Source organism: Barbus barbus (genome assembly GCF_936440315.1).
Source record: "Barbus barbus genome assembly, chromosome: 17".
Lineage (NCBI taxonomy): Eukaryota > Metazoa > Chordata > Actinopteri > Cypriniformes > Cyprinidae > Barbus > Barbus barbus.
Genome location: NC_136745.1, coordinates 23,358,640 through 23,377,747, shown reverse-complemented (window position 1 = coordinate 23,377,747; position 19,108 = coordinate 23,358,640). Strand labels below are relative to the sequence as shown.

The following is a 19,108-nucleotide window of genomic DNA, read 5'->3' as shown; positions in this document are numbered from 1 at the left end:
ACATTTGTTTTTCATCTATACACTCAGACAAGTTCCACAAGATATCACAAGTAGACAGGCCGTATTGTAGGGAAGCTGTTTCCCGACTCACTAAAAAAAATGTTCTGATAGGCAGCTGAAGAAAATTTTTTCTATAGAGAAATACCAACGTTACGGCACATTTGTATGGAAATTAATCTCAGAATAAATTCAAAGTTTACTTACCTGACATTTGTGATTTATAAAACATGTTTGTCCCAGTTGTATCACACATGCATGAAGCACAAGTGAGGGGGATATTTACACTTTACAGCTATCATACCCATTAAAACAGTCTGTAAGCAGTTTATAAATGGCTCTGTTCCCTTCGATTATTCCCTGAACTCTGGTTTTGACACAGGTATGACAGCTGATTTCGCAGAGATGCTTGGCAGGTGAGCGCACCTGTTTAGAAAATGCCTGCGGGGAGGGGGAAGAGAGTGGGCCCAGGAACTTCCCTCGCTTCCTGCGGGATCCAGACGTCTTGATACAGAAAGAAATAGATCAAAGGAAGTACTGTACTTCTGTATCCCGTTCCATCGTGATCCCGCTCTCTCCGGCTGAACCCAAGAGTGACCACAGACATAGTGCTTACAAAGTGTTTCAAATAAAAAAAAGGAGGACTAAATATTTAGAATACACAAGTATAATATATCAGCATGTCTGGGTGTTCAATTAGAGAGAAAATCATCCATTTGAGTTCATACTCTCTCTATTCCATCACAATATGATCACGGCCCTTTAGTTGTGTGAAAAAAAAAAAAAAAAAACAATTGTAGGAATTATCCATCAGATTCCTGAGCTCACCCAGCTCGCCCCGGCACAAGGCTCAACACAGTGGAGTAAACATCAGCCCAGAAATGAAGGAGCAGAAGAAAAAAAAAATAGTTTAAAAGCTGTCATTACAAAGAACAGATTTAATCAAACCATCGTCGAGTTCTGGGGAAAACGGTCAATTTCAGGCTCCACTAACGCTTTAATATCAAGAAGGACATCCAATACAATTATTGTCTTGATTCTACCCGTTTTAAGGCTGCGTTCCTGGGCAGCTAACAGGACAGTACCTTGTTACCGTTCAGTCTGAAGAGAATATGGTCATGGAAGGCAGAGGAAGTGCAAGTGGGCTGTCTGCTTTTCAACAACTCCAATGGCGGCCGAAATTGGATTTTGCTTAAGACAAAAAAAAGCTTTGTAAAAAAAGGATTTCACAGAGGTAAGACACTTAAGTCTATTGCACTCACAAGTTAGGCCTCCAATAGGATGACGGAAAACTCACAAATAGCACTAAAATCGAGTCTCCCTCTAAGCACTGATAGGTTGAATATTGTGTCGTTCCCTCTCCCCCCCACAATTGACAGGAATTTGACAGAAGCATTTATTCATCGTAAGGCAGTTTGGTGGTCTGCAGAGAGCCCAGTTACACCGCTCTACCCCCATCTTTAATACAGAGCAGCTAAAACCACAAGAAAGAAAGAACACAAAAAGACAAGTAAATGAAATCTAACAGCCCTCCGAGTAGACAATTCTAGTGAGGTGTAAAATGTGTACCGTATTATGTAGTAAAATCTCTCCGTAGGGTTTTTATTTTCCATGTGATTTCAGTAATATAAATGTATAGACTCAAACCCCGTTTTCCATTTTGTTCTGCCTCCGAACAAACGGCCAGGCAGCCGATCGAGTAAAGCGAGCTGGTTTGTGAGTTCTGTTTTGAAGTTTATCCGTTAGAAACACGAGCAGTAACGGTACCATCAGCAGGTTTGAACTGTTTCTAGTCCTCGTAAAAAACCTCGCACAGCATCCTTGAACGTCTTTTTTCCATGAAATCAAATGAACAAATACAAGGTTCCCGCTCGTGCCACCATCTCCAAATCCCCGGCTCCCCGTTCTCGCTTCGTTGAGACATTCTCATCTTCAAGACCGTCCGAAACGCACAAAAGGATTCGCTCAGGTTTCCCTTTTTTGTTTTACATGACAAAAAAATTTCTTTAGGAATGGCATTTCCAATCTTGAATGGAATTGCTGAGAAACTCATGCAGGGGTATGCACAGTCACAGTAATGGTGATAAGACGTCTTTCAGTTGAGGGTAACATAATGATGACACTAAAACTTGATATGAAACATCACTGAAAGGGAAGGAAAGGTGTCAAGTGGGAGTGGGTGCGGGGTTCAGGTGGGGGCTCCATGGAGGCGGCGAGCTCAGAGCTTCTCTGCGGACGGGATCCAGATGTAAGGGCCTGACTGCTCCTCTATGATCAGCTTGATTTTATTATAGATCTCATCTAGTGAGTCACCCTGGACTATGGCTGTGGAGACAGAGAGAGAGAGCAACAGTCATACTACAGCACACTGTTAAACAGTAACAGAGGGGCTGGACTAAAAGATTCCCTCTGGATACTGATAAAAGAAAATCACATGATGGTGGGGGTTACCTGTGAAATATTCTCCAAACTCTTGTTCGAGCTTCATTGCCTTATCAAAGACTTTACTGGCTTGCTCATATGTCTGCCTCTTATTCAATTCCCTGTTAAACACAAAGTAGTGCATTACTTATTTCACATTGCATAAGCACATGCATAGAATTATGAGACAAAATGAAGATAACTACCATTTAAAAGTTTAAAACTTTTCGTACACATTTTTACCAATAAATGTCCATGACTTTTGAGACAATATTCATGATCTAATGTTCCCTTATTTTACAATAAGAATAAAACTCCGTTTCAATTATCATAGCATGTTAACTAAAATGAATGACTATTAATGCTACTTGTTTGCTTTCTTGTTTTAGTAATAAATACAAGCTGCAACTGCACCAGACGTCACATCACTGAATATTATCATTTATTTAACTTCGTTAAACTCAGGATCTGAATTTCATTTTGGAAATTTTTCGCTTTCGCAACTGTTTACATTCACTTTAGAAAAGTGCTTATGAGGATACTCGACAGGATGGCCATTTTGTCGTCATTTGTGTATTTTTGCCGCTTAAACGCAACAAACTGTGCTTTAGAGCCCTACATTTCAGCCCGAGCCCGACGGGCCCCGACTTATTTACAGCTTCGGGACAATTTTCACTTCACAGCTCAGATGCGGGCTGTGCATCGGGCTTGTTTTAGGCTTCGTCATTTTTTTTATTTTAGATATTCATCGATTATTATGGTGATGAAAAAGATTTGCCGTGCTACCGTGACTGTCAAGAGCGGCTCAGATGGTGTTTAGTGTCCAACAGCAGCAAGTGCTAGAAGAGTTTTGCATTAAAGCGCACGCAATAAAGCTTGCTGCAAACCCTAGCAAGTAATTACCATGATGAATGTGTCAGGGCCAGGGGAAATAGAATATTCGCTTCATTTTTGTGAAGCGCTTCTGCTCAAGACCGAGATGGCAGAAAGCGCATCATTTTTGTTTTCTTTATTTTATAAAAGCACAGCGTTTTGTTGATATTGTGAGGGCACACAAATAAAAGTAGACCCTTAACAGTCCCAAATGACGTATTAGTCTTACCTTTATGAGCAAAAATTACGGTTGTTTCCACTGTTATAAGAAAAAAAAAAAAATCAAGTGATTGATCGTGCTGGTGACTCCAAGTCCTGCAGAGCGCGCTTTAGCTTCCACTCTCCACACAAACGATTGGATACGTGACTAATAACACATTTATCTAGGTTAACCATATAAACTAACATGCGAAATGCTTTAAGTATTTTATATATAGATTTTATTTTAGTCAAGTGGTGATGATTTGAGAAGGCTAAATTGATCAAACATAGGCTATGATAAACTCACTGTCTGCCGCTGGCCACTTGGTTGTTACTTTTAAAAAACAAAAACTTGAATTTAACAACAAAAAAAAATGTTCCAAACATATTTCTAAATTAACTTAAAGAAACGAAAATAAATATTACCACTTTGCCATTAAAAATAAACTGAACTATTTAAATGGTTACAACAGCAGCTGTGTAATGGGGAAGTGAGAGAGAGAAAAAAGACATGGGCTCCAGTCGGACTCGGGCCGGTAATTCTGATAATCATGCCGGACAAGGGCTGGACTAGGGCTTATGTTTGAGGTCCGTGCAGGGTTCTATTGAGATTGTTTGGTACCAAACTCAATTTGGTACTCGCAAGGTGGCTATGCACACGCGCGCTTCAGAGGCAGTTTCCTGCGCTCATCAACATCAGCACGCGTGTGCATAGCCATGCACTGATTTGATCTGATAGTCTGTGTGGATTTATTTACTCATCAAACCTACATGCTATTGAATAAATGTGTGAATATCCATCATTTTAAAGTCAAAAACTATGCGAGTAAATCTATGTGATCTATAATATACGTGATATAGCCTATGCGCAATCCCGCACCAAAATTCAGGACCTGATTAAAATTCTGTTATACAGAGTTTTGTGAAATAGATTTCCATGACTTTTCAAAAACTTTCTGGGTTTATTTATTTTTCCAAAACTTTTCCAGGCCTGGAAATTGCTGTTTTAAAATTCCATGACTTTTCTAGGTTTTTCATGACTGTACCCCTGTAAATATACCTCCTTCAAATTTAACGCATCCTCAATGCAAAAAAAACTAAGAAAAACACCGAACATGATATACATGATATACGAGGGGCAGTCGTGGCCTAATGGATAGGGAGTTGGACTTGTAACCCGAAGGTCGTGAGTTCGAGTAGGGATGCATCGATCCAATACTCCGGATTGGTATCGGCTCCGATACGGTCATTTTCTGCGGATCGGGTATCGGTCAGACGAGACCGATCCAAATCCGATATTGTGCGTATACTATTCCGTGTTATTGTTAAGCCCCACGAAAGCACAAAAACATTAGAAAGCACCATAAAGTTTTCGTGCACTATATTTCAAGTGTTCTGAAGCTGTTCCATAGTTTAATCTGAGGTACAGATGAATATTTAAGTCTTTAAATTCAAGTTCAGGTAAACTCTTCTCTCCGCCGCGGCTGTCTGTCATCCTCCATTCAGCAATCAAACTACGTGTCACGTTCGGTTACTACAGTCAAACTCTCTTCAAGAGCACACAGTGACTGAGGTTTAAAACTGTTAAAAGAAAAGGATTAATAAACGTACGCACAGATTTAATACACTACGCATCAATATCTCTTCCTTTTGTACTTTGAACGTTTCTATGCGGACTCAGAGCGCTGCGCGCTGTGACTCTGTGTCGCTTCAAGCGCATCATTCTGTGTACGGGATGCGCATAAGCGCTTTCTGCTGCTCTATATTGGAGTCTTACTTATTATAATACTTTTGCGCAATGAACGATTATTAACAGTCTTTCTTGTTCTGTCCTATCTATCATATGTTGCTGCCTTCATTAGCGTGCTATAGATTTAAAAGAAATGTATTTTAATTTTATAGTAGCCTATATATTTATATATAAATGTATTTGCTTGTTTTTTCATGAATGTATTTTACAACAATTCAAAGAGCAATGTGTATAATTTCACCAGATTTAGTCCTACACTTATTCACTTTTATTTGTAAATAAAAATGTTTCACTAGGTTTTATAAAATTATTGTGCACCCATGATTTTTCTAGAGTATATTTTGCTGTATTATAAACCAAGTTTATAATAGTATTTTTGTCATAGATTATGATTACATATTTTTTCATTTGTTATTTTTCATTAATAATTAAATTAATCTATATGTAGTAGATTGTGTTTAACACACAAAAGAGTAACACACACAGAAGTATAGAAATTCTACATCGATTTAAAAAAAAAACTGCACTGGTATCGGATTGGATCGGTATCGGCAGATACTCCGAATTTTCAGGATCGGATCGGTTCTGAAGAAATGGTATCGTTGCATCCCTAGGTTCGAGTCTCAGGTCCAGCAGGGATTGTCGGTGGGGGGAGTGAATAACCAACACTCTCTCCACCCTCAATACCACGACTGAGGTGAGACCCTTGAGCAAGGCACCGAACCCCCCAACTGCTCCCTGGGTGCCGCAGCATTGGCTGCCCACTGCTCCGGGTGTATGTTCACTACTGTGTGTATACTTGGATGGGTTAAATGCAGAGCACAAATTCTGAGTATGGGTCACCATACTTGGCCACACACACCACTTCCCTTTCCTTACATGACACCAAACTTGTGAACGGTAGTTTATACATAATTTACAAAATCTTAAACTTACATTAGGGCCTCCACAGATTTTGGCTTGATGAAAATGGCGATTGGATAGAGCTGTGCTTGCTGCAGTCGCTTTATGGCGTTCCCAGACACATCCAGGATACAGTGTTTTCCCTACAAGAAGATTACAGGAACCTTTTCATCCCATGTCATTTCACTGCACACAGTAATTGCCACAGGGAAAATATTTAAGGATTAAACAGGAGTTCAGATCCTCTGGCATGTTTACACTAAGGAGTCACTGACCCTTTCAGCCACTGCCCGGACAGACAGGATGCTGGTCCCGTACAGATTCTCATTGAACTGGCCGGCCTCTATAAATTTGTTGTCCTGAATGTCCTTCTCCATTTGCTCCCTTGAAGCCACAAAGTGGTAGTCCTGCCCGTCCATCTCATTCTCTCGTCGAGGACGAGTTGTATCTGAAAAAAACATGTGCATGTCTTGTGTTACTTTTACAAGTACCGCTAAAACATCTGATGATAAAGATGTTCTACATGCAGCCAGCATGGCCTTTTCTTATTACACTCACGTGGGACGCAGGATCCAAACTTGTGGGGAAACTCTGAGATCAAGTCATCGTTTACTCTGTCCTTCATTGGACCCAGGATAATCACAGGCCTTGTGTAATGGACTGAAAAGAAAGCCAAAACAATGTTGGTCACTTCCAGCCTTGAGAATAATTTCTTGGCTTTCCTCATGGAGGACCTATGGAAAACAGGATTTTTCTTTCTTTTTTTAAATACGAGCTCCTTCCCCAGTCCACACAGACCACTTAAGAAAACTAAACTGCAAACACATCATTTACAAATGGTCACATTATCGGATGATGTTCATATTTGCATATCAACTATTGTTTGTTCAACACCTTGACCCACCCAAATGAAAAACAGCTTTAACTATGGCACATAAACTTCACGTTAAGAAATAAAGGCATCATAAAAGAGGTTATTTACATATAGAAATCCTAACGCAAAAACAGTCTGTTTAACTGTGATAGTTCACACTGCTAGAACAAACACAAACACACCCAACTTGTGTCATGTATACTGGAGCAGAGAAAAGTAGATTGTAGCTTGACCGAACTAGATCATAACCGCGCATGTAAATTGCAGCAACTAATCCAAGAAACATAACCGTTGGAATTTGTTGTGTTGGCATGTGGGCAGTGAAAACCAGGATTAAGAGTCAGAGTGAGACTGGGAATTGGTAATGTAAAACTAAATTACAAACTTGTAAAAAATATAAAATTCTGAATACTTACTCTCCTGTCGAATTACTGGCTCATATGATAGAATTGTGTCTTCCTGACCCTCTGCATGGTGAGAAAAGATTAAAAAAAATCCATATGAAATATGAAGGTTTCATTTATCATCATTCAGTACAAAAGCAATCCACTTGAAACACCACTGGAATTAACTTGTAGGTGACATGACCATAGCTATGAATAATTTTTTAAGCATTTAAAGGTTAATAGCATGACACTGATCAAAGGGAATGCTGCACCTCTGCAGAATACATTGGTACAGATTGAATGCAGTAAGCACAAAATGGATGTTTAGAGGCACTTACTGGAGCTGCTTTCACTGTCACTGGTGTTGGATGTCAAGCATTCTGTGGATATAAGATGAGTGAAGTTTAGAAATGTCACAATGCACATTTTCGCCCCCATGTAAGATTAATAGTATATCCAGCACAGCTCGGAATGAAACTATACACCCTCCCGTACCATCATGCCAAGAATAGAAAAGGCTGAGTGAAGAGAGGAAAACAAACAGAAAGAAATTTGGGCACTTAAATGGTTGCCGTTTCCTTAGAAGGGAAATGGTAGGATGAGGCAGCAATAGGAAATTAAGTATTTCCTTTTCCTACGACCCTAGTGTTCTTAGATTCCGTGCGGAGCGTTTCCTATGACCTTGCCAGTGTTCGGTTCATCAGACAGTGATACTGCTTCTCATGCCAAAGTAAACAAGCCAGTGTTGGATTCCTTACAGGAATCAAATTACAAACATCCCTTAGATACAGTGGCAACATGATTAAAACATTAAACACTCAATCCTGCCCAGCATGAGCTGACTTTGAAGACACTATGAGATTTCAAGAGGTCTGCCGTGGATTCACTCTCCCTTCAGTGTATCATATGGCAAGATCAGATCTTTGATTTAAGAATATTTATGTGTGAATGATTTATGTGTTTAAAAATGGTCCCCTTCAGGTCATGGTTTGTGAGTCTCTTGCTGTGAATTCTTTACTGATTTATATAAAGTAAACGTAAGAATAACTGTTACATTGTTAGTAATTTTTCAAGATGAACATTTACTGAATAGAATCAACTTAGGTTTACTTGACCTAAACCGGCATACATCGTCATACAGGCTCAAACTGTTTACAAGGTTACATCTTTCAAAATGTAATCATTTTTACTTCCTCTGTAATAGCTTTGTTTTCACGTAGGCCATACAGATTATTGGATAAAGTTAACCAAATTGTAACAAACTCGCATTAGGCCTGGTTCTATATTGGTACGTTACACCCACTTTTCACCTTCTAATAGACATGATGGATATAATCAAGTCCTACATTTTAGATGCTAAACATCTTGTTTCACTCTGAAATGTGTCACTAAAATGAGTTGCGAACTGCAAATAACATGTACTTTCAAAAAGCAGATGGCTATTAAGGTAGAGAGGAGATTCAGTGAGAAAGAGAGAGAGAGAGAGAAACAGAAAGAAAGAATAATATGTGTGTGGTGTGTGGCACAGCCGGTTCAGTTAGCTCAGGGAACAGCTGATTGACGAAAGGAACCACACACTTACTCAAACTCTTTGATCCATAAAAGTCATCGCTTAACCCTGGGAAGTCCTGAGCGTCCCGACAGGTGAAAGCAAGAACAAAGAGAGAGAGCAGAAAGGAAGAAGAAAGAGGTTAGTGAAAGGTGGGAGAAGAGAGGTGTTGCACTCTCGAGGGAAGCAATACTAACATCACCTTGCTGTGCAATGAAAGATCTGGGTTGTCCGTTTGTAATTTAAGGGGCTTCCCATGCAGATTCATCAGTAACAAAATTATAAGTTCAAATGCAGAAGGGTGCAGCTCTAAACAGCTCTGACACTGATGGATGTTCTAGCACAGCGTTTTGAGTGTTAGTGCAGCCTCACACCTGTGAGAAGTGCTGAGGTCCCCCCAAGAGCAAGATAAAGGCCAGAGAGGCCCTGATTTGCTCTGTTTCCTCACAGAAAGGTCAAGAGCCAATCAGAAGCCGTCTCCAGGGTGAGTGACAGTGACAGGATGAAGCATGACGGACAGAGTCAGAGCCCTCGTCACACGCTCATACTCACGTTCAGTCTCCACCAACTCCTGCACTATATTCTCCTTGCTCTTGTAAAACGGGAACTTGCGTGATAGGTTGAAGCTTTTTTTGCGCTTCACTTTGACTGGCTGCGTGGAGACGAGCCGATGGTGGGGGAATGGAGATGAGGAATGAAACAAACACAAAAAAAAACACAAGAATGGGTTTCAATGTAATTCACACCACGCATGCAAAAATAAAACCAAAGATGACATGGTCGCACAAACAAGTGGGGATAATGAATTTAAACAACTTGGGATGCTACATTCAGAAAAAAAATGTTCATTTTAAGTTTTGACATTTTAATTGTGAATGTAACAGTGGGAATACATAGCAGAACAATAAAAGATGTGAAATATCTTCATTGCACAAATTGGAGACGAAAATCATGGGTGTCACCGGCAAAAAAAAAAAGTGAAAGTAAAAGTGAAGTGTGCAATTGTTTTTTTTGTTAAAATACTTTTTTGTCTTCCGGTTAAATGTGCAGAGTCAACTACACCACCATTCAAAAGTTTGGGCTCGGAAAGATTTTTCACAATCCTTCAGAAATCATTCGAATATGCTGATTTGGTGCTCAAGAATCATTTGTTATTATCATCAATGCCGAATACAGCTGTGAAAATGATGATAATGTTTTTCAGGATTATTTGAATAGAAAGTTTAAAAGAACAGCATTTATTTGAAATGGAAATCTTTTACAACATTATAAATGTCTTAGCTTCCACTTTTGATCAATTTAATGTGTCCTAAAAGTATTAATTTATTTGAAAAAAAGAAATAAATCATACTGACCTTGTATTTTTGATTGGCAGTGTACAAGTAGCCATATGGAGACTTTTTTTATTTTTTAAAAGAAAGTACACTGCATACATTCAAAACATTGCCGTTTGTTTGAGCATCCTGACCCGTCCATTACACACTTCACCCTTAAAAGTTTAGTTCACCCAAAAATAAAATCTGGTCATTATTTACTCACCCTTATGTCGTTCATTCTGCCAAACATCTCCTTTTGTGTTTAATGAAAGAAAGAAAATTACACATGTTTGTAATACCATGAAGGTAAATAAATGACAACTGTTATTTTCGGGTGAACTACCCTTTTAAGATACAATAAAGTGTTTCTCAATCCTGGTTCTAGAGAGCCCCCAACAGTCAATTCAGGTCATAACTCTGTGGTCCTCTGAGAAAACTAATCCTGTCCGAATGCGAATGCCTGTGATTGTCGACAATTTGTTTTCAGAACAGGACAAAACATCTGATATGTCGAAATAGATCTTGCATTAGTGTGAATGCAGCCTATTAGCCTAAAGCTGCCACTGTCTATGATCTCATAATAATAATAATAATAAAAATAATGTCTCATCAGTAATCAAACAGCAATAATGCGGAGGAAAAAAGAAAAACCTGCAACTATGATTGTCTGTAAACTTTCGGATACTTGAAGCTAAGGTTGTAACGATATACCGGTATGATGGTCTATCGCAGTTTGAACGTACGCGGTTATCATATTGTAAACATTTGCATATCTACGGTTTAAAAAATAAATTATGAAAAAAATATATATAATAATCTCACCCGCGCATATGCAATTTATTTCAGCTGCTTCACTCTGCTGAAATGACAGAGACAGAGATTGTATCTAATCTCCATCCCCCGCCGAAAAAAAGTTTAAATTTGCAGTATGGGAATACTTTGGATATTAAAAAAAAAAACACGAATGTGGGGTTGTCCTTGAGGACGAATCCAATTTGCAAAAAATGTGGACGCAAAGTGGCTGCAAAAGCAGGCAATACATCCAACATGTTCGCTCATATTCACGGACATCATCCCTCCTTGTAGATAAAGGTATGTCGCATTTATAACAAGTTATAAGGCCGTATAATTTCCATGATGCAGAGGGAATCCCGGTACAGTCGTGAACATGGGATTTACAGTATAACGTTAACGAGGTTGTCACTTAAAACGTGCAATTTGATGGATGGATAAATCAAAAGTAGATATGAGTGGCGCCGTTTTATCCACTACATACTGAAGTATGCATGCATGACACTAATGGTGTTTTCAGCGTCTACATAAACATGAACATCAGCAGAGCTGCTCTGAGAGAAAACCAGTTTTATGTAAGAAAAACCATTGTCAAATATACTAAACTCAAAGGTCTGCTACAACCCGTCAAAATAAAAGTTCAATTTCACTTGAAGTCCTGACAGAAATAAATTAGCATTGTACAATGTACTTAAAAGTTATGACAACAATAATAATATTCTTTATAATAATTAATTTAAACATTTTTAAGGAATATCATGTTTGTCCATGTTTTAACTTAGAATACCTCTGTTGTGCAACACTTTGCCAAAAATAAAAGTTGTTAAATTTTCATTTGCTAACATTTTAAAACATTAATTAAAATGTTAAAGTGTGATATAGATATACATAAGGCGTATGGCTTTATTTTGTAAGTGTTTTTTGTTTTTGTTTTTTTTCCTCAGAAGAAAGGCTTACTTTCATTAAAATGATTTCAAGTTTGTTGCAATAAAGGATTTGTTCACTCAAATAACTTGTTCTTATTCTTATAAGAGTCATTGTTACTGATAAGAATTATTGTTTAATATATACCGTGAAACTGTGATATTTTCTAAGACGATTATCATACCGTGAAAATCTCATACCGTTACAACCCTACTTGAAGCACTCTCATATACAGAAATTACTTTTTGTTTATCACTAGTAATTTTATTATTTTAAAAAGTAGCCTGCTTCTATAATTTAATAAAAATACCCAAAATAAATGTTATATAGTCATGATGCATCGTGATATTGAATTGAATCTAATAGTTGACGTGATAATCATAATCGGATCGAATTATGAAACCAGTGACAATTCACGCCCCTACCGTAGACGCTCTTACTACTGTGCACATTTCTTTTTTCCCCCTCCCGGCAAAGAAATAAAAATAAATAAAATCAACAGCCGGATCACATAAACTGTTAAGACTGGCTACTTCATTGAAGTATTGGGGGGCCTCCAGGACCAGAAATGAGAAGAATTTATCTGACCATCATAGCTGATTATGATGGCACAGTGCATGTTTGTAATTGTACGCTTTTGTTTGTGTGGCTGTGAGAAATGAGATTCTCAGTAACAGGAGCCTCCAGGATACTATGAGAAGCCACCAATTCCCACACTCAGGGGGGCAGCTCCCATGAGTCGTTCACAGGAGGAGGAGGATGACTCACTCACCCTGTTGGACTCAATCATGCCCGTCCTTGCGTGGAACTTGACTGTTTTTAACCGTGCACGCTCTTTCTTTTCCACCCTGTGGATAAAAAAAAAAAAAAAATTGTATGTTTGGCAATGAACACACTCCATTACTATAGGGGAAATGCTGTAATTCTGTCTGGGCTTGTTGGCAGTACTGTACCTTTTCTTGCTTGGTATGACCCCAATTTGCTCACTCTCCCCATGGGGTGTAACCAGCCGTGCTTGCCACCACTCATCATCGGAGGCATTGATGACATGCAGGATGTCCCCATAGGAGAAACTCAGGCCCTGGCTAGGGAGGCAACTGTCCCTGGTCCTGTCGTAGTCAAAAAGAGCCCTGGGAAAACCAAAACGAAACAATACATACATCAACAGTGCGCTAGAAGAGTGGGTATTCAGGTTTCATTGTAAAACATCCATTGTGTTTGATTAAAGGACGGGTGTGGAAATACACATACACAGACAACAGTACATCATTGGACATCTGCACCTTTTTGTTGTTTAAATTTGTTTAGCATATGCTTTCTCACTAAAAGCAACTTACAATACACTTCCTACCAAAGCAATAGCAACCACTTTAGAAATATATGTACATCCTCCCACATTTTGCAAGATTACATTTAAATTTACAGCACTGTTCAAAAGTTTGGGGTCAATTATTTAATTGTTTTTAAAGTCTCTTATGCTCACCAAGGATGCATTTAATTGAGAAAAAAAAACAGTAAAACAGTAATACTGTCACATTGTATCACAATTTAAAATAATAACTATTTTTATATTTTTATAATGCAATTTATGATGGCAAAACTGAATTTTCAGCAGCCAGTGCCACTACTCAGTCTTCAGCATCAAATGATCCTTCAGAAAACATTCTAATGTACTGATTTCATGCTTAAGAAACATTTCTGATTATCAAAGTTGAAAGCAGTTGTGATGCCTAATATTTTTGTGGAAACAGTGATACATTTTATATGATTCTTTGATTAATAGAAAGTACAAAAGAAGAGTATTTATTTGACATTTTTATATTTTGTAGCATTATAAATGTTATTTTGTAACATTTTTAAAATATTTTTCTATCTCTTGATCAACTTCTTGTCCTTGTTGAATAAAAGTAAATCTATTGGCCAAATGTTCCCCCTATTTTTCTTATCATTGCTACATCCCTGCACAGTCAGTCCCCCAGATCAACCTGGGGTTAAGCACAGAAGGGCACAATAGTGATGGAAGATCCACATAAAATCATGAGAGAGAAACCAGATGGCAGATGACATTGAGTACAGAAACACAGTCAGGCATTGTGTTCTAAGCTGAATGTTTTTACCTTGTCAGACAGGTAAATCCAAATGAAAGGAGGAAAACCAGTGGAGCAACTCTTCCTGTTTTTCTACATACCTTTCTCTTAAGACACACTAATTACAAGCCCACTGAGACACACACATAGTTTGCTACACAGCTAAATTGAGGACAGCATCAGGCCTCTGTTTTAAAGGGGTCAAATTATGCTTTTTTAAAGATCATTATTTTGTGTATTTGGTGTAACAGAATATGTTGACAAGCTTTAATGATCAAAATCTTTTCAAATACTGTGCATTATTGTAGTTCCTCTATGCCCCGCCTCTCTCAAACTACATAGCCCCTCCTTCCGACAAGCGCAGTCTGCTCTGATTGACCAGCTGACCCAGTGCATTGATTGGCCAAACACCACAAGCACGCATCGGAAATGTAACGCCCCTTTCCATAATCACGAGCATCAGCTTTCAAAATAAATATAAAGAAAGTTAATAATGTCCTTAGTTTTACCATCAGTTCAAGCCCAAGAGGGAAACAGAGCACAAACATGTACAAACAGCTACATACATGCACAAACAGCTACATAACACACTAAAGAAAAGGAAAAATAGAAATCACATCATATGACCCCTTTAAGATGAAGCAGCACAGGGTGGGATCAGCACTGACTGACACGTCTGTACCAATCTGACACACTTTTATCTCATCACTGCATTCGCAGGAATGTGAAAACACCTTGAGATCTCACACTTAACATTAACACATGTGGTCAGCTTACTCACGAACCCGCAGCAGCTGAATGCAGCGTTAAGCAAAGCTCTCCTTAGGTGCAAGCCATCATCAGGAGGCCACACATTCATTAGGTGAATTATATATTTCTTATGAACATAACTATACTTACTATGTAATATGCAAAGTTAAAACTATTATCAGACATTGACAATTTCTTTAGAAGATATCAAAGTGTCAACTGCTTTTTAATATGAGATCTTGTCATTAAACCTAATCAATAGCTGGTAGTTTTGCCCATTCATTGTGGGCAAATTGCTCCATTCTCTCAGGTTTGATGGGTGCTTCTCCCAGCTGTTAGTTTCAGACGTTCAATTGGATTCAAACTCATAAGGCCACTTCAGAACGCGCCAGAATTTTATTTTCAAACATTCTTAAGTGTTTATTGAGGCCTGTTTGGGGTAATTATCCTGCTGGAGAACTCAGGACTTATGACTTGGTTACAGATCTCCAACACAGGGCTGAATGTTACAGTCCCATAAACCCTAAACTTTACCGCACTTCTCTTAATTTAATCTGGCTGAATAAGTATGGAATACTTACCATAAAGTTGTAAACAATGGTGAAATTATTTATGGTACAATTATCAAATAAAATCTCTCCCAGAAATACCAATAATATAATCCAGGCATTTTAGGATATCTTTGTACAACAAAAATGTATGTTCTTTCCAAAGCTTCAAATTCCACTGCAAACAAAACTGCATGTGTTGATGACAAAAATTTATAAATGAACTCTTTTTAGCAATAAATGTTGCCTCATTGGTATTAAATGCAAAAACAATGATACTCAACTGCTGAAAACATGCCTTGATTATTTTGACTAGAATTTTACTTGTACTGACTGTTTGATCGACATGAAGATTCCTCTGAATGAAAAAGCACTCTTATAAATTGAGGTATCTATCAAATATCAGTAGAACTGAATGAAATTATTCACAGATGAAGAGGATACCTGACGTAGAGGGAGCGTTTCTCACTGGTGCGGAGGGAGCCGGAGCCAGAGCTCATGCTGCTGTTCATCATCTGCTCCCTCAAGTCGTGGATCTTGGACTCAAAGCGACTGTATTCTGGAAAGAGACAAGGCACACAATCCGTCAGCAACACCTATATTTACAGTGATATTCCGGGCTTTGCTCCAAGTTTTATGAGTGGAGGTGCTTGTAGCGCAGGGCAGAGAAGGAAAGCTCAGCAGCTTATTGAGAACTGATTAATGACCTGGAGAACAGATGGATATTAATCATGTATCTGTATGAGCTATACGCTAATATCTCCTGCCAGATAATTAATTATGCATATTAATTAAGTAGAACATGCACTATTCAGTATAAAGGAATGAAAACCTCCAACAAACGTCGGGCCCATAATAATTTTTCACAGTGAACAAGGCTCTCGTTTTAGGGAGCAGCACTGAAGCATGATGGCCGATTGTTCGGCGGGCTTTTAATTAAACGAGTACACCTCTGCTGCAGTGTGGTCAGGCAACTCACAAGTTTAGCAACCGAATTACACACTGAAATGCACGAGCAAACAATGATAACACATAGCCAAGGAAAGACTATTGTTTTCTTAAGCAGTGGGATTTACCTTGTAAGTCCAATATAGATCATCCATAACAAAGACTTTATGATTTTAACCTGCTCCGTAACCTTGTATCCAAGGATCAAGGATCTTCCAAAAAACAGATCCTGAGGCAGGAATTCAAATTTTTATGAGAATATGAGAACGTGAAAACTTAATGGCAGTAACTCCAATTCTAAAGTCAACGCAAAGTCGAAACTTGGACTTCATTGTCAGCAGAAACTGCACCTGCAGGGAGCTCTTCTGTAAACGCCCTGTCTATCACAAACGGGTTAACAACATGCTGGAATGACAGGGCAAGGTAAAGTAACCGGACACCACCTGCCTGTAACCAGGGGAACACCCCAGCAGAGGTGGAAGGAAATGGCTTGATAAACTTCTTGAAAAAACAATTATAGAAAAAAAAAAAAGAGAAGCTAAATGTACTGCATTAGAGAGAACCTTGTTTGCAATAATAAAGCTTAGTATTCTAATTAGACATCAATAGCTTCAAATCCACTGCACTCCTCTGATAAAGAATAAAGCAAACAGTAAATTCACCCCACTGGTCAGACACTCTACGGGTAATACAATACACATATGACAGACGACACAGACAGCTGGGTCCTCTCAGCCTGTCAGACACACAGTTCACAACATTCAAAGGCTAATGCTAAAGCGCAAGGTCTTCGTTAAGTGTGACCCTTCAACACAAGATCTGGGGAGAATCTGGGCCAGCTCTGCCTCACACTCACATGGCCTCACTTGCCTTCGTTATGTTCAGGGCTTTTATTTCTGGGGAGTGGGGATTGGCTGCAGGCTGCTTCTTTGTCAATGCAGTTATATAATATTGCAGCCATGTGCTTTCAACGTGAAAGGGACTAGGTTATGATTAGTACAGCCCTCTTAACAGGCAAGTTAGCACCACAGACAGATTTTCTATACTGAGTTCTGATTATTTAGTCAGATTTCTGAATTAATGAGCAATGTGTAACATCTCACAATTCCATGCGAAAAGACATTTTATTATAATGATGTACAGTGTGAAAAAGAAAATGCATATTCATTTTGTGATTTGCTAAAGACTAGATTTAAGACTGTCATTAAATTATTCGTTTTTGAAGATTACTTTAAGTGAGCATTAGATGACAGCAAAGCCAATCACTATCGGTTGATATACAATCAATATTCATAAAAAGTAAATAAATAATATCAGTCAGCAGCCAGTATAGTTCAGACATACTATTCATCCCTAAAAAAAAATTATACTATACATATCTAAAGATAAATAAATAAAAATAATATCCCTAAAAAAATAACTAAACTGCACGATACTAAAACTTGTTTGAAAAAGTGCCTTCATTGTTTAGAGCTTTCATCCTTATTTTGGTGTCCAGATTATTTAATGTTTTTCTTTTCATGGAGCTATAACAGCTATTTTGCAAATTAACAAGTTTTGGTTGCTCTTAGTGTTCCAGTGCATTATGTATCGATTAAATAAAAAAGATGCAACCTGAAGTAGTGACAATCTTTTCTGCATCGTTACGTACATTAAAAGTTAAATTAATTATCGAAAAGAAAAACAAATGCAGACTGGGGACTTCAATCTTCTCATTGGTTGTTGATTAGATGAGGTTACAGCTGACTGTAAGAAAGGGGCAGCGTTAAGTGGAGGAAATGACTGGAGAAGTTTGTCATTTCACCGCCAGATTGATTTATGATATTCATTAAAAAGTACAAGGTCAAAAAACTATTTTAAATTAGCAATAAGTTTGTAATTAGATCAATAGCATGAAATTTGAACAAATATAGGGCAAATTTCCATTTGGTTTAAAAAATATATAAGGTGTCATTTATGTGCTTAACGTGGAATGCAAGGACAAATAAGAAAATATGTTGTGAACGTTTGTCCCTGCTAGAAACAAATGCTTCACAGTTCAAGTTCAATCACTGTCCCCTAAGTTAATGTATGAAAAGAGGAAGTCAAATTTTAACAGAAGCACACTGTTTCTACTGTTTCTCATAGTGCTGGTTCCCACCTAATTCAATGAGCTATTCTGGCACAAATTAATGTGTCACTTCTTTTTCTATGTAGACGTAACAGCCCTTGGGAGGGAGAGGCAGGACATTTATACTCCAGGAACGTCTGACTAAGGAGGAATATGGGAGAGAGCGTGCCGAAACAGATAACTTACACGGCAACATTCCTGTCATTGCTCACATAGACACCAGAAAATGAACTATGCACTGACATACTAAATATTAGTTACAGTGGCTATTAATGCACTTCAAACCTTGTCAAGGATTATAATTGATTTCCTATCCTCAGTGCCAGTCAAATCCATCCACGTTTTCTGATTAGTGTTTACAGATAGTTAACACCATCTTTGACACATGATGTTATTGGTCTAGAGAAATTATTTGAAAGTGTCAAATGATAATAAGCAGCAGCAACACATTTAACATAAATAAGATAAACAATAGTTTTGTGTTGTAGTTCCCACTGAGCTACAAATTGACAGTAATATTTAGCATTCATAGGTGAAGTGACTTCCTGAATGGGCCCTTCCCTGCACCTGATCTCTGCAGCAAGCTCCATATAATAACGCATTGAACAAACATAACGAAGAAGCGTCAGGCCTCAAAGTGCAATCATGCCGGATCTGACAGAACTGAAGTTTAGTTCAA

The 19,108-nt window shown here is 38.2% G+C and overlaps 1 protein-coding gene across 5 annotated transcripts in view; it reads right to left on the bottom strand.

The window, feature by feature from the left end:
- Nucleotides 1-650: 650 nt before the first annotated feature.
- The window catches only part of LOC306883403 (disks large homolog 3-like), a 31,037-nt gene continuing 12,579 nt past the window's right edge, over nucleotides 651-19,108 (bottom strand). For 2 of the 5 annotated variants that reach the window (XM_079438629.1, XM_079438631.1), the window contains 11 exons: nucleotides 15,816-15,930; nucleotides 12,940-13,116; nucleotides 12,759-12,834; nucleotides 9,507-9,606; nucleotides 7,744-7,785; nucleotides 7,436-7,486; nucleotides 6,704-6,805; nucleotides 6,421-6,593; nucleotides 6,179-6,288; nucleotides 2,449-2,540; nucleotides 652-2,322 (listed from right to left, as the gene is read on the bottom strand). In XM_079438629.1, coding sequence (XP_079294755.1) covers nucleotides 2,216-2,322; nucleotides 2,449-2,540; nucleotides 6,179-6,288; nucleotides 6,421-6,593; nucleotides 6,704-6,805; nucleotides 7,436-7,486; nucleotides 7,744-7,785; nucleotides 9,507-9,606; nucleotides 12,759-12,834; nucleotides 12,940-13,116; nucleotides 15,816-15,930 — 1,145 coding nt within the window. In that variant the 3' untranslated portion in view covers nucleotides 652-2,215. Of the gene's footprint in view, nucleotides 2,323-2,448; nucleotides 2,541-6,178; nucleotides 6,332-6,420; nucleotides 6,594-6,703; nucleotides 6,806-7,435; nucleotides 7,487-7,743; nucleotides 7,786-9,506; nucleotides 9,607-12,758; nucleotides 12,835-12,939; nucleotides 13,117-15,815; nucleotides 15,931-16,447; nucleotides 16,705-19,108 lie in introns of those variants that run through there. The other 3 variants (XM_079438632.1, XM_079438630.1, XR_013785352.1) reach the window with 3 other exon arrangements.